We start from the raw sequence: 16,515 nt of genomic DNA on the forward strand, positions 1-16,515 counted from the left end.
ATTGAAACAGCGCCCAGCACTATGCCCTATCAGTAACGGTCAAACCAGTGAGCAAAGTACTTATCTAACTTCATATTTTCACTGCTTCTCTTCTTTTGATTGAAGAGTTACTGCTAAATTTGACGTAAGAAGTGTCTTTCATCTTACCCTCACAGGGGAATACTATCTTAATTCTGACTATAGTTGAAATTTGACTAGAACTATTCAGTAAACCATATTATTTTTTTCACTGTCTTAATGTTTTTTGGAGCCACCCATGATTCTTTAAAACACAGTACTGCATTTATCATTGCTTATATTTCATTGAAAGAAAAACTATTTTACCCACACATTTTTACATGAAAAACTTTCTTTATTTCATGGTGGCATATGGGCTCCAGCTGCATGTCATCAAAGCTTCCAGATGCTTATAGTCTTTCCTGCCTGTGCTCATCATCCCTGTTCTTCCTTTCCTCAGATGTGAACCAAAATGGGAATGTATAATGCCGTGTGTACATATGTATGATTTTAAGTATATAATATGCATTATAAAACACACACTCTCTCGCTCTCTCTGACTGTTTTCCTAATATTGAAATCTTCAGGTCTAATGGTCATTGGCAATGTAAAGTGAAGCTGATTTGAGAAGAGAATATCAAGAGGTGGCATGTTAATGTACATGTTATCATAAGCCTCTTTCCCAAATCTGGACCGTAGCATCCAAAATCTGGGTGCTTAGCATGAACCTCCAAGCTTAATTACCAGCCTGGATCTTATCTCGCTGCCACCAACCAGGAATCAGTGCCTGGTACACTTGAGCCCCCCAAAACCTTCCCTGGGGAACCCCCAAGACTCAGATGCTTTGAGTCTCCAACAAAGGGAAATAATCCACTTCCCTTCCTCCTCCCTCTCCCGCCCAGACTTTCCTCTCTGGGCTAACCTGAGAGTATTGATGCAATCTCTTTACATCACAATACCAAGAAGCATGTCTCCTCTATTCCACAAAGAGACAAACCCCAAATACAAGGAAACAGAGATGATCCTATCTCTTCCCCCTCCCACCAACTCCCTGGTGCTGCAGAGCTTACCCTCCGTAGATCTAACACAAAGAGAATTCCCTCCCCTTGTTCCTTAACCTACCCAGAGAGAAAAACTCAAACAAGTCTTACAAAGAAAACTTTATAAAAAAAAAAGAAAGAAAAAGACATAAGAATATAAACTCTGCATCAAGATGACAATACAGGGCTATTGCTTATAAGAAAATATGAATAAACAGTCTGATTCAAAAAGATATCCAATTTGAAACATTCCAGCAAGTTACACACATGTAAATACCCCCAAAACAACATAAAAGCCTATATTGTTTTTCTACCTGTACTTACAAGTTGGGCACAGAAGATTAGAAGAAGAAAGAAGCTTCTCATAGCTGAGAGACAGACAAAAGACCCAAAGTCCAAAACTTCCCTCCCTGACTTTGAAAAATCTGGTTTTCTGATTGGTCCTCTGGTCCGGTGTTTGGTTCCCTTTGTTAATCCTTTACAGGTAAAAGAAACATTAACCTTTAGCTATCTGTTTATGACACATGTAAATAAGATAATGAATGATATAGAGAGGGTCAGTCCGATACCTGTTTTAAATTTAAAACTGATCAGAGAAAATACTTTGTTTTATACTATGCATAATTAATCTGAAAGACTCACTGCCACAAGATGTTATTGAGACAGAATTCCTAGTAAGAGTCAGGAAAAGATTAGACATTTGTGTGAATAAAAAATATTTGCTTCTACAGCAAGGATAATCTTTGCTTATGGCACTGGACTTGGATTCAGGAGTACCAGGCTCAGTTATGGTACCTTTTCCGTTCTGACTTCAGGCAAATTGTTAATCTCGTTGTGCCTCAGTTCCTCATCTGAAAATGAAGATAACAATACTTCCATACCTCACTGGGTTATTATGCAGCTAAATCCAGAAATACTAGGATGTGGGGGACAGCTTTGAGATGCTACAGTGATGAGGGGCAAAATAAGTACTCACACAGAAAAGTTAGATAAGATAAACATTTATAAGGTGCATAAACCTGAGATTGGAAAGAAGTTTCCTCTACAGGCAAGTTGTTGTATACATGATTATTGTGGCATCTTTGCATGTTCCTCTGAAACATCTGGCATGGGTAGCTGAGAGTGTGAAGATTACCTTTGGTCTGCTTTTAGTATGGCAGTTCCTATGCAAATCTAGTATTACCAAATCTTGACGCAACAGCATTTCTATGCTGTCTGTCCTTGGATTGGTATATAGCAAGGACAAGGCGGCATGGCTGATCGTAGGTGAGTCTGAGCTGCTCCTGGGGGAATCTGGGGTATGCTTCCCCCTACACTCCTTTTTTCCTTTGAATAGTTGAATTTGGAGATATGGAGGGCTTCTGGCTGTATGGGGATCCAGCACTGAAGTGGTTCTCGTTTTGTATTGTTAAACAGTCTGGCACACAGTATACTTGTCCTCTGCCTGTCCCCATGTCGCAGGGGTATATTGGTAAAGAATGAATCCTAGAAATTAGTTTTAAAGCTGAAATGATTGTATTAAAAGCAGCTTAGACTTTTTTCATGTAAAGCATTATTAAAATGATAAATAAACATTAATTTTCACAACTTCCCTATGAGGCAGGAAAATTTAAGGACCGGAATAGTACTGGACTCAGGACTGACTCCACTAGATATGCCTTCCCAGTTTAAGAGTGAATAATTGATAACTATTGTTAGAGTATAGTCTTTCAACCAGTTGTGCATCCAGTTTTATAGTAATTTCATCTGAACCACATTTCCCTAGCTTGCTTACAAGAATGCCATGTAGACTTGTGTCAGAAGCCTTACTAAAATCAGGATGTTTCACAAGTACGTTTCCCTGCATCCATTAGACCAGTAGCGCTGTCAAAGAATGATCCATTATATTCCTATTGACTCCTAATGGAATCATACCATCTGAGAAGCTGGTTTAGACTTTTGTATTATATGTAAATATTTCTCTAAGGGATATTTTTTTAAAAATACTTTAGTCAGCAGCCATATACTAGACTTTTTAGCTGGCATCACAGCTATGTTCATATGCAATTCAAGGACTTGCTGACCCAGTTAAAAGCTAACATCACTGTAAAATTAGATAGCCTATTTAAATACCAACAAACTTTTTTACTAATCTGAATTCATAGTACTGTTCATGTTTGTAAATATGACTGAGCCCTTGTCCCCTGACTGCCCTGACCCCTATCCAGGCCCCCCGGGACTCCCACACTAATCCAGCCACCCCTGTTCGTTTCCCCTTATCATGCCGCTCAGAGCATCAGGACTGGCAGCCCTAAGTAGTACACCATAAGTAGCACATTCCTGTGAGGAGCAATTTAATACACAACACTGGGCCCCGCTCAGCCCACTGACAGTCTGGAGTTCTCAGTATATGTTCTCGCCCCCCTTATCAAAAATTACACTACAATTAGCTTAAAAACTTGGTTTGTATATTACAGTAATCATTAAAAAATGTTTCATGTAAATAAATACTTTGGTATGATGAAACAAAGTCGTTGTACTTATGTGCCTGTGCTTAATTTGTGTTTTCATTGATTTATCTTCTAAACAAATCTTGCATGTCTCGCACCCCCCGAAAGGGCATCTCGCACCTCTAGGGGGTATGTGCACCTGAGGTTAAGAACCACTGCACTAAACTGATAAGATCTGCATTTTAATTTAATTTTAAATGAAGCTTCTTAAACATTTTGAAAACCTTGTTTACTTTACGTACAACAATAGTTTCGTTATATAATATAGACTTATAGAGTGAGACCTTTTAAAAACATATTTCTGGCATGCAAAACCTTAAATTAGAGTGAATAAATGAAGACTCGGCACTCCATTTCTGAAAGGTTGCCAATCCCTGTACTACAAGATATAATAATATATGTCGGGGTGCCAGATTGTGGTTCACAGGCTCTTGGAGCCCTCCCATCCCCCCAATCTGCCTGGCTGGGTGAGGGGGAAGCTTGAGACCTCTGTCTTGCAGCAAGGTGGTGGGGTAGGGGCTTCTGCCCAGTGGAGAGACGGCTCTTAGGGCTTCAGTTCTGTGGCGCATGCCTACTGGGGCTCAGGGTTTCATCAAGAACAGGGCTGAAGCTCCAAGTCCCGTAAAGTGCTTCCTGCAGGGCTGAAGCCCTGAGCACCAGCAGGTGCACCCAGCTCTCTAACTTCTGAAGATTGTTGTATGCGGCTTGGAGGGTCAGAAAGTTTGGCCACCCCTGGTATATGTGTATCTAAGATTATAATGAAAAATGTGAAGTTTATTACCTGAGAAACAGCATAACTATGCAATTAGTATTGTCATATAAAATATATAGACTTTTAATTATAGTCTCTGATTCTTACATATATAATATGTATCCTAGTGAATAGTGTGCTGGATTGGAACTCAGATGATCCCATCTCTGCCACTGGTCTGCTGGGTGATTTTGAGCAAGTCACTTCATCTCTCTGTGCCTCATTTGCCCTATCTGTAAAAAGGAGGTGGCAATATTATTTCTTCTGTGAAGCACTTTGAGGTTTACAGATGAAAAGCATTGTATAGAACTTGGTGGTTTTATATTTCCTAACTCTCTTCAGTGTTTTTAAGCATGCAACTTTAACATAGTGAGTTTTTGTATGGCATTTCCTATGTTTTTTAGGGGTAGGAGGAAACCAACCAACCAAAACATAATCTGACACCATTTGGCTAGAGTGCCATATCCCAAGCATCTTATGTGGCCTATCTCTGTGAACCTTGGGAGCTGGGAATCTCCTGCTTTCAGGCTGGCAGAATGGGGCTCCTTAAAGGTGCATGGAGCTATTATACATCATGTAAGCTTCTGAAGCCAAGGCTTCTGAGATGCCCTAGTCCTAGCACATGAACATTTTGTGAAATGTGCTTATAAATCTGTCAGGTATATGTACAACTCTGCCATCCTTAGCTGCATGCTTCACACATGCTATCATTGTTAGTGTGCTTGTGCATACAGTAGTACAGTTTTCACAGGTTCAGTTAAATCAAAATTAATTTTGCATTTTCTCCTTTTCCGTGTCTGGAACTGGTTAAATGCAGCTACCAGACAATGTTGCCTGAAAAGCTTGAGCCTCAGCTCAGGTGCTTTGTGCTATATTAGCTGCACTGCCATCTTAGTAGTGAAGAGTGGAGCTCTGATTCCCCACTTGAGAGCATATTGAGTAGCTTGAGGTTAAGGTGATGTTTTTGCTGTTGGCAGTGCTCCTAAATGCCAGATTCAAAATGCTAAAAGGTCATTAAGGGCACCTATTAGCATATTTTTTTTATTCATTAATAATATTATTCTCTTCTAGTTACTAGAAAGAAATGGCATTGTTTATGCATTTTTTCATATTTTCAAAACAATATTTTATAATAAATGGCACACTTCTCTCTCTCCCTGCACTCTCTAGTGTGCACAATATTTGGTTGTAGAGAATTTCCAGAGTGGGTTTTCTTTTTTAACTTGTTTTGTCAGAAGCACAGGAGAATAGCAATGACAGGAATTCAATGCCAAGTTAGTAAAATCATCACAATTCTGATATCTTAAATGGAAAAATGTGCATTACTAGGATGTTTAAAATCCAAAAATGAAAGAATGCAAAAGTTTCTATATCAATGTCAACTGGGCCACATTGTGCATATATATAGAATATTTCCTTTCCTTTGTTTCGTATAGGTGTAGCTTTTAATATATATTCTTATTTTGCCAAATATCAGACATAAGGAGGGTATAGCTAATCTTTATATTGCTGCAGGTACCTTACTTTTTATATTTCCCGAATCCTTCTGTTTTAACTGTACACTTTAATGTTGCGTTAACGTTGTGTTTTGCATTTAGACCTCGACTCAGCAAAATACTATGACGTTCCATTCAAGTTAGTGGGACCACTTGTGCTTAAAGTTAGGCTAATGCTTAAATACCTTGCTGAACCGAGGTCTTATTGTCCTTTGTAAAGAAAAGGGACCAGATCCTCATCTGGTATAAATTGACACAATTCCGTTTGAATCCAAAGGAGTTACGCTGATTTACATCAGCTAAGGGCTCCTGATCTCAGCTTTTCACTAGTTCTCAAGTTATCATAGGCTTTGTCTACACTGACCATTTTATTTTATTTTTATTTTATTTTTTTAAATCTTGTTTTACTGCCACTGGTGCAGCTCCACAGGAGGTAGCAGCAGAGGATGAGCTAGCATATGCCGGGAACCACTGTTTTTATCAATGTATTGTCTAACCCTGCTCAGAGCATATATAGATGAAACAGTGGTACAAACCTCACTTAATGTTGTTGCTTTGTCTATGCTTATACTCCTGTTGATGGCCCCAGTAGACCTGCATCACTGGTAGCATCACCATGAGAGTGCTCACAACTATGGCTGGTGTAGGTAAGACCTATGATAACTTGAGAACTAAAGAAGTAAAATCTGAACAGTTGAGAGGCACAGGAATATTTGATCACATTAATTGACAGCACTCACTATTTAGAAACATATAGGAGGTTCTTCAGCAAAATCGAGAGAAACCAGACTAACCGTTCTTGATATTTCTAAGGTTTTTTTTTAAATAGCAGGAGTACACCCTTAATTTAAAATTAATTTAAAAACAAACACATCTTTCCTTTCAAACCACCTATATATATATTTTTTTAAAGAAACGAAATATATCACAAAATTCAGCACTGGGCCAGTGGCAGATTTTCTAAACATAAAATATCAAGGCTTTATATTCTGTTGTCTCGCATCCCTGCAAGGCTAGACCTTGGAACTGTATAATGTTGGGAAGGGGGAAATCCACAGCTTCCCAATGGGAACAGGTGCTCATTTCCTAGGCCTGGAAGGGCCTTAGATAATAGACTTCAAAATTCTGAAATACTTACCATTGAAAAATATCCCATAATGAGTTTTAGAGATTTTTATAGTTCCCTCTGAGCCAGAGGTAGGCAAACTACAGCCCGCGGGCTGGATCCAGCCCGTCAGGGCTTTGTATCCAGCCACCGCCCCAAGAGCGGCCAGCACCATGTCTCTGCGGGAACTGGGAACCGGCCAATGGAGCTTCGAGGGAGGTACCCACAGGCAAGGACAGCGTGCAGAGCCCTCTATCCCATCCCATCCCGTCCCGTCCCCTCCCCGCCCGCACCCCAGGGCCGCAGGGATGTGGTGCTGGCCACTTCTGGGAGAGTGGCCAGGGCAAGCAGCCAGGTGCGCGTTGCTGCCACCCTGGAGCCACTCCAGGTAAGTGGCACCGGGCCGGAGCCCGAACCCCTTCCGCACCCCAACTCCCTGCCCTGAGCCACCTGGCACACCCCTCCTGCACCCCAGCCCCCTGCCCTGAGCCCCTGCTGCACCCCACACCCCTCCTGAGCTCCAACCCCTTGCCCTGAGCCCCTTCCTGCAGACCGTACCCCTCCACACACCCTTTACTCCCTCCTGCACCTCAACCCCCTGCCCTGGCCCTGCATACAATTTCCCCACCCAGATGTGGCCCTCAGGCCAAAAAGTTTGCCCACTTCTCCCTGAGCCCTGCATAGGTGAATTTATAATAACTAAAGCACCTGCTTTTTTAGGCAGAAAGTGTTAGAAATATATTCAATTTTTAATAATCAGGAATGTTTTACAGACAGCTAAGTCTTCTTGTAACGTATGAGGCATATAAGTAATGGTGTGGTGTAAAGCTTTTATTGACATTTGCGTGGGATGACTTCATAACTTTCTTGTAGTTATGAATCCACGCTAAATTCATTTTGTAAAATGTCTATCCTGCATCTATCATGTATCCTCTATATAATGCATAAGACGTATATAAATAATTGTCCTTTTTCTAACTTAGTCTTTAGGTATATGTGAAATATTTGTAACCCTCAAAGAATTGTTTGCAAACTTGTGGCATATGTAAAGGGAGGGAGAAGAGAGTAGATCAGATTTTGTCCCTACTGATTTTGACAATCATATTTTTTAGTTTAGTTTTGTTTTTTTTTAATGGAGGGTTAAATAGTATTTGGTATTCAGGTGGCTTTGGAAGAAAGCAGGTTCAACAAAAATTCCTGTTTTTTGATGCACAATTCCTGAAATTAATTTGGATATTCTTTTGGTTTTTAAAAATCCATTTTTATTTCAATGATTAACGCACAACCTCATTACTTACATTTTGAAGTTGGCATCTTATTAGTAGTTTTGTCAAAGGTGAGGTAAAATGTAATAATTTATGAGACTAAAATTTAAGCCTTTTCTATATATAAACTTGTACTGGTTTAAATAAACTGGTGAAAACTAGTGTGTGGACCCTTATTTTGGTTTAAGTGGATTATTTTGGTGTAGGTTAAACTTGTTCTTAATTGACTTAAGCTAAATTGAAATATGTTAGTCTTAAATCAAAATAAGAGTCCACAATGGGATTTGCACTGGCTTAAGGAAATCTTCTTAATTTAACACCTTTATTTAAATCAGTGCAACTTCATAGGAACAAGACATACCTGTTCTGGTGCATGTTCAGATTTTTCTGAGCTGAATCATTTGTGCGAAGTTGTTCTGCAAGAATGAAACACTTTTTCCATAACTGCGATGGGATTTCCACATCAGAATATATTTATACCTGAATCTATTGATTGATTTTATTTTTGCTAAATATGTAACCGAGCCCTTTAAGTATTCTAGCCTGTCTCCTACCATCCTCCCTGAAACTTTCTCTCTACCTCAGAGTTTTTCTGCCTAATATCAGTGATTCTCCATCTTTATCATTTTGTGTATTACTTTGTGGTATGATCATCAGGTGATGGACCACAATCCATGCCCCTCAGTCATCGTCCTTCAGCTGCTCTGTTTATTGAGGTGTTGCTGTAGCTCTGTTGGTCCCAGAATATGGGAGAGACAATGTAAATTAGATAATTTCTTTTATTGGATCAACTTCCGTCAGTGGAAGGTACAATCTTTTGAGTTTCATAGAGCTGTTGAGAGAGATAGTTAAGTAAAAGAGGTAACATGTTGGAGACAGTCACTTGAAATGGGCAATTGGAGGTTACATTGTTACGCATAAAGGATTTGAAGTGGGCAATTAAGAATAGCAGGCAGTGTGGTATATTGCAGATTAGCTGTATGGCTCATTACAACAATGTCCCTCTGTAATCCATGGCTTTTTGTGTCTAGCAGAATTATGAATATAAATTCCCAAGTTTGCGTTTTCAAAGTGTGCAGATTTCCCTGGAATTGCTTCATGAAAAGAGCCATCCAAATGCCCTGGGAGAACCTGTTTCAATACAGGAAAAAGAAACCCACTGACCACTTACATGGCTACTCACATATTCCTGGAATACTGTAAATTCCAGTACTTCCAGGAACAGCCTGGGTCCATCCCCACTGGCATGACCTCATACACACCATTCATGTGAGGTCACCCTGCACAGTGGGAGCCATTTTTTAAAGCACTCTGCTCTGTCACTCTCGGCATGGCACGTGTGAAGTCACGCTGCACAGGTGACGCTATTTTTAAGTGCGGGGGGGTGGAGTGGTATCCCCCATCCGATATTGGACCAAACCAGACATGTCTGGTTTTGTCCCAGGTCCAGATCGGGGACAGACCTCTCAAAAAGAGGGCTTTCTGGTTTAGTACCAGATGAGTGGGCTCCCTACTGACTGCACTCTCCTAGTTGTCATCTAGCACCCCACACTGGAACCCATACAGGTTATCATCAAACAATTACAACCCATATTTGATTGAGACCGCATCCTGAAAGAAATTTTTCCCAAACCTCTTCTTCTGGCGTCCAAACAACTCCCAACCTCACCAAGCTCATCATCAGAAGCAAGCTCCTCACAGACCAGGACACACCAACTCAAAGTGGTACCAAATGTTGCCACACCATATCACCTATGGACGAACACTTTTTTCACAAAGCGATCACTCCATTTTTGATATTTCAGTACTTGCCCTAAAGGGAAACCTGCCAACACCTTCAAAACATGAGCCTGAGACCTTAAATTCATAACTCTGCTAGACACCAAAGTCCATAGACTTTACAGATATGCTGGTTTTATGGCTCATCACAACAATTTGTAATACACACGCTATCTGCTACCCTTAATTGCCCATTTCAAATCCTTTATGCATAACAATCTTAACACCACTTCATTTCAAGTGAGCGCTTCCAGCGTGTTACCCCTTCTACTTAACAATCTGTCCCAACTTGTATTTAGCTCTGCTTTCTTCCCCAGACCTGAAGAAGAGCTCAAGAGCTTGTACCTTCCACTAATAGTAATTGATCCAACAAAGGAAATTACCTCACCTACCTTGTGTCTCCTTCTAGTGAATACAGCTGCCACTATAAGGACGTACTCATTGAGGAGATGGATGGGAAGCATTGACTGACCCTGGAGATGTGGGGGTTGAAAGGGATAGAGGGATCCAGGTCTTGCAGAACTTTTCCTCAAGTTCCCAGCAGTTTTAGGTGACAAAAACAGATAACTTAACAAAGACATCATGCAAATTTCCCAAAATAATGTGATATCAAGTCAAAATCATGAGGCGTGTTAGTGAAGTGTCATTGACTATGGTCTTTGCTGAAAGGTGGTTCAGAATCTACTTTTGCAATCCCTTAGTATAGTGCAGCTATTCACTTTTTCTGTACTAAAGCTAGAATTCCTGCTATAAAATCAGAGAACTTCAAATCAAGTTTTCATCACACTTATGAGCACTTTATCAATAATAGATCAGACAGTGTTGTATTTGAGAACTTCTTAGTTCTGAACATCTGTTCCTTTAGTAATCTGGTCAGTTATATTTAGTTTGCATTAAAAGTGTAACGCTAATTGTTATAACATGGAAAAAATTCTTTTTTTATTATTATTTGATAGCGCACTTAAAAGAGAGACTAGACGAGTACATTAAGCAGTGGAATGGCCTTGTAAAGGTATTTCGAAATGAGAGGAGAGAAGGTTTAATTCAAGCTAGAAGCATCGGAGCTCAGAAGGCTAAACTTGGACAGGTAGAAAATGTTTGATAAATAAAATCATTTGTATTTTCTTTACATTAAAATATTTTTAACAAATCTTAAAATGGTTATTTTATTATGAACATTGTTGAAATAAGAATGGTTTAAATTCTTAAAGCCTCACTATAGTGAGGTATTACACCATAATGTAATAAAAAAAACTTGTATAAATTTGTGTCAAAATGTAAGATATATGATGATTCAATTAATGTGTGATTTGTATCCAGAAATCTCAAATGATATTATATCTCCCTGCCTTTTTTTGTTTTTATTTTTGTTTTGTTTTTAAAGGTTTTGATTTACCTTGATGCCCATTGTGAGGTGGCAGTTAACTGGTATGCACCACTTGTAGCTCCTATATCTAAGGACAGGTAACGCTATCCTGTTTTTCTATAACTCAGAAAGCCTCCTAAGAAGAAAAATAGTTACAGTAACAATCTTCATGTTTTTAAACCATATTCAGTGTGTTGTTCACTTTACAACTATTGCATCATCTCCCATAGTGGAAGAGATGGTCGTGTAACAAGTGACAGTCATACAAATAAATCTCTCATTAGTTTATTTTAATGAAGGTACTCAAATGTGGATTACATTTAAGGACAATCCAGTCTGTTGCAATGACTTTATCTTACAGACCCCCTGTTGTGAAAATGTCTTACTAGATGAATGAGCAGCCTGCTTAAACAAGATTATTATTAATCAGAAATATTATATTTTAAATGGAGGTAGGAATTGGGGAGAGAGAAGGACCTCAACTTTGATTTAGTGGAAATTTTCAGACTACTACAGCCTCTGTGATCTTAGGGTTGCAATAATTATGGTAGTTACTACAAAAATATATTTGTTTCTCTTAATTTTAAAGTTAGAGAATTGTTTCAAACAAATCCTTGCCTTTGGGATGCGTTTGCCTTATCTGCATGCCCAGACATTGTGCTAGTAGTTAATGTTGGAACCACAAGCAACTATGTGCACGAAACGCCATTTGAGCCTATAAAGAAGGCGTGGACCCAACCTGCCTCCGATCCTTTGAACCACCTGGCTGCTGCAGTTGCTCTGTGCTGCTGTTTTAGCTTTAGTTGGCTTATTCCAGGGGTAGGCAACCTATGGCACACGTGCCGAAGGCAGAAGGCAAGCTGATTTTCAGTGGCACTCACACTGCCTGGGTCCTGGCCACCAGTCCAGGGGGCTCTGCATTTTAATTTAATTTTAAATGATGCTTCTTAAACATTCTGAAATTCTATTTACTTTACATACAACCATAGTTTAGTTATATATTTTAGACTTATAGAAAGAGACCTTCTAAAAAGGTTAAAATGTATTATTGGCACGCAAAACCTTAAATTAAAGTGAATAAATGAAGACTCAGCACACCACTTCTGAAAGGTTGCTGACCCCTGGCTTATTCAGTAGTTGAAGGAGGGGTATGGAAGTGTGGCATATCTTTATTTTAAAGCTGTTGAATCCCTCAGCCTATTGTACCGCACGAGTCTTAACTACAAGTATGTCAGAGGCTTAAAAAGTGCCAGGAAACAAGTCCTGCAAGGCCACTGCATTGGTGATAGGCCAGGTCTCCAGGTGCTTCAGTTGTTTGGGATATGGGCACTTTCTCTTGTTCCCGTTCAGTCCCTTTACCTGGGGGAGGCAGGTTGTGGAGAACACTGAAGAAACATTTTCAAAGACAAAACTTAGGGAGAGAGAGATTGGTGCTGAAGGCCACAGTATTGAGGGGTGCTGATAGCTGCTACTTGATTGGACAAAGCCTTGAAATGGAAATTTGCAAAGAGTTAGATGAAAGAGCTACTTTTCTGGTCTCCTGTTTGGAGGTAAAGATTATGATGTCATTTCCCCTTGTTTTGTTTTTCTTATTGTATATAGCATTTGCCTCTAAAATGGAAGTGTTAAGGAAAAACTTGCACTTTCAATTCAGTCAATGCATCAGCAGAGCCTATTATGAAAACACTGGGAGGAAAAACAAGAGAATGTTTATCTTCATTGCATATTGTGTCTGATGGATCACAGCAAACAGTGTATTTGTAAAAAGCAAATGTAGAATCTTCTGATGGAATGTTTGGCCATTGTGTTTAAAACCGCTGCTAAGAAATGCCTGATCCAACAGCAGCGAAGTTTAGTTAGTTTGTTTTCCCCCAAAAGAATGGCTTTATAGGACAACAGTATACTGTACAGACTTGAATAGTGAAAGGCTCCATTTGCAACAGGAAGAGCTAAAACTTTTTGTTTTTTTACCCACTGAGATCCCACGTAAATAGCAGCAATTATGGAAAGATTACAAAATCGTGAGATCTGTACTTTCCCTTTCCTTTAACCCTCTCAGGTCTCCCATTTTTCCCCCCTCATTGCCCCAAGCAATATTTTATTAGAAGGCCAGTGTTAAGATTGGTGTGTCAACATTTCTGTCATAACTTGTCTGCTTTCACTATGCGTTTCATAGATTCCAAGCCCAGAAGAGACCATTGTGATCATCTAGTATGAACTCTTGTATACCACAGGCCAGAAAACTTCCCCAAAATAATTCCTAGACCATACATTTTAGAAAAAACAACAATTTTATTTAAAAATCACCAGCAATAGAGAATCCACCATGACCTTTGGTAAATTGTTCCAGTGGTAAATTTTTAACAGTGAGAGTAATTAATGCCTTCTTTCCTGTCTGAATTTGTCTAGCTTTAACTTCTGACCATTGGGTTGTTGTGTAATTTGGTGCTCTGGCATTGACCTGTGGACTGTTAAAAGTATATTATTTTTTTCTTCCATTAGAATGGAGTTTTAAATTTTTGAAATGATATATATTTACATTTGACCTTTCGTTTAAGTTACATTTCAATAAAAACTAAATGGTAGATGTATTAGATTAGACAGCATATCTTCCTTAAATTATATTTTCCTCTCTTCTTCCCCTTCTAAAATGTTTCAGAACTACATGTACTGTGCCTCTAATAGATTACATAGATGGGAATGATTATTCCATTGAGCCGCAGCAAGGTGGGGATGAAGATGGTTTTGCCAGAGGGGCCTGGGACTGGAGTTTGCTGTGGAAACGAATTCCGTTAAGCCACAAGGAAAAGGCCAAAAGAAAGCATAAAACTGAGCCTTATCGGTAAAGAGTGCTGTTTTTATTCTGTGAATTGTTTTGAATGCATATCTAAATCATTTCATTTTTTCCCCCTCTTTTCCCATGAACTACGATTCGTGTAAATGTGTCGTGGGTCCTTGTACGCAACCTCATCCTCACTGCCACCATCCACGACCCTGCAGAACCACATGCACTGTGCCGCTCATAGATGTCGTAGATGGCAACACTTACACTATTGTACCCCAAGGGGGTGGTGACGAAGATGGGTTTGCTAGAGGAGCATGGGATTGGAGTATGCTATGGAAGAGGGTGCCTTTGACCAAGCGAGAGAAGGAAATGAGAAAGACACAAACTGAGCCGTATCGGTAATCACTAAATCACTTACCCATTTCTCTTCTGAAGGAGATACTGATCTACTAAATACTTGCACATATTTTTAATACTCTAACAACTGAAGATGCTTTGTCCAAAAAAAAAGTATCTTACTATTACTAATTATTTTGGTCAAACGCTGCTAATTTAGCTTCACTAACTTCTTGTGCTTCTCTATTTCTGTTGTTATGTACTTAACGCTTCAAGCAAAATATAGGATGTATTTCAGAATACTAATTGTCATTTGGAAAAACAGATGTTCTTATTTGGTTTTCAAGCAAAATTCATGGAACTATTAATGGGGGCTCTTTTCAGGTATGGTTTTGGGAACAATAAAAATTGCTTACTTAACTGTTCCATAATAAGCATGCTACAAATGTTCAAAAGAATTTTATAATACATAAAATGTTCAGGCTGTTTTCTCTCATGGATGCATGTGTACAATTCCTTGTTAATAGATCAATGCAAGTGCATCAGGAGTAATATAGCCCTCTTTTTCGTGTCAGATCATTCTCACTTGCTTTATGGAAGGTCCCATCTGACCAATACAAGTGCACTACTTTGAAATTTTAGGACGATAACCCACTAGCTCTAAGTTTTCTCTCTGTAATGTACTTAACTAAAAAGAATTCCACTCTGTCTTGGTGGAGGGCTTTAATGAATTTCATGTATTCCATCCTATTTCTTTTGCTTTGTGAGTGGAACGTTTTCTTTTTTATCAAAAATACATGCAAATTTTTGCTTAAACATTAGTGCTACTGGACTTTTTTTGGGACTTGGGAGGCTGTGGTTCTGCTCTGTATTTTCCCTTATATTACTATAATCTTATAACCAATTACTTTTATTTGAAAGCACTTTCACATATTTAGAAAATAGTGTTTCATATCATTTTTTATTTGTTGTTTAAACAAATTGCAGGAGCTGCTGATATGCTTCACTCAGCCCTCACCCTGTGATTCTTCTTTGCAAAAATGGCAAAACATGTTCAAGGAAATTATGAAGCTTTGGTCTATTCAGTAGTTTATGTAATATAGACAACATCCTGTCATAGAGAAGAAGGCTGTCCACACTGGAATTTTATCAGCACTAAACTACTTAGTGTTAAGCTGTTTCAAAGGTTGCTATCATATTCTTTGTCCACAACTTTATAAACTGTTTTCAGAACAGTTCTGAGAATCAAAATTTTTAAAAAATGGTTTAGGTGACAGCTATAATAGTTGAATTATTGACTGTTAGCTCTTTTTCTGAAAAAGAACCATATCCCGTTATGCCCAAGCTATACACATGTTTTACTGCAGTAATATGAAAACAGTTAAAATTTAGCTAATCATTTTGCTGAAAATAGTAGTCTAGGCAGAATAAAATAGTTCTTAAATGTTCTGTAACGTGGAAAGATCCTCAGAAATCTTAGTGCTCACCACCTCAAACCTTGTAAAATAAACTGCTGAGCTTGTGTGGATTTTACAGTGTTCTTGTCAGAGGCCAAGATTGAAAATTCAACATTTCAGACTTGTGCTCTCCTTTAGTTTTGGGGTGCTTGTTCTTTCTGCATATTTACTTTTTCCATATGATGTTCCACATCCCTGAATTATGCAGCTTTTTGGACTCTGAAAAGGATCCATATGATACAACTATGTGGAATAAGGGAATGTCAAAAACAACTACAGTAAGTAGCGTAGTCAAGGGGAACATGCAGAAAGAACCCACCATACATCTGATCAGAGATTTTCACAGTGATAGATCCACAGTGTTGGTTGCTTTTTGTTGGCCTTCCTCTCTGCACACCTGCCACTCTTCTGGGTTGCTCAGAGAATATGTGCTAACTTTACAACTTAGTTTAAATGGTTCCCTTCCATGCATTTCTGTGCAGGACAGGAATATATAGCTGTTAATATTTTAAAAGGGAAACCATCAAGTTCAAAATTCAATATATGAAAGGAGTCCTTAATGTTACTAATGACATCACCATGAAATAAAGCAGATCTTTAAAAATCTATTCACATTTTATGTTACTAGTTTACTTGTTTGTATTTTACT

At 38.8% G+C, this 16,515-nt stretch overlaps 1 protein-coding gene across 3 annotated transcripts in view; it reads left to right on the forward strand.

Moving 5' to 3' along the window:
* Window positions 1-16,515, forward strand: part of GALNT7 (polypeptide N-acetylgalactosaminyltransferase 7) — a 104,088-nt gene that overhangs the window by 67,778 nt on the left and 19,795 nt on the right. Inside the window, exons 4-7 of one of the 3 annotated variants that reach the window (XM_075066378.1) lie at window positions 10,879-11,009; window positions 11,307-11,386; window positions 13,948-14,130; window positions 14,289-14,471. In XM_075066378.1, the coding sequence (XP_074922479.1) occupies window positions 10,879-11,009; window positions 11,307-11,386; window positions 13,948-14,130; window positions 14,289-14,471 (577 nt within the window). The remainder of the gene's footprint in view (window positions 1-10,878; window positions 11,010-11,306; window positions 11,387-13,947; window positions 14,131-14,288; window positions 14,472-16,515) is intronic. The other 2 variants (XM_032780195.2, XM_032780197.2) reach the window with 2 other exon arrangements.

The sequence above is a fragment of the Chelonoidis abingdonii genome, chromosome 5 (assembly GCF_003597395.2).
Source record: "Chelonoidis abingdonii isolate Lonesome George chromosome 5, CheloAbing_2.0, whole genome shotgun sequence".
In the NCBI taxonomy this organism is placed as follows: domain Eukaryota; kingdom Metazoa; phylum Chordata; order Testudines; family Testudinidae; genus Chelonoidis; species Chelonoidis abingdonii.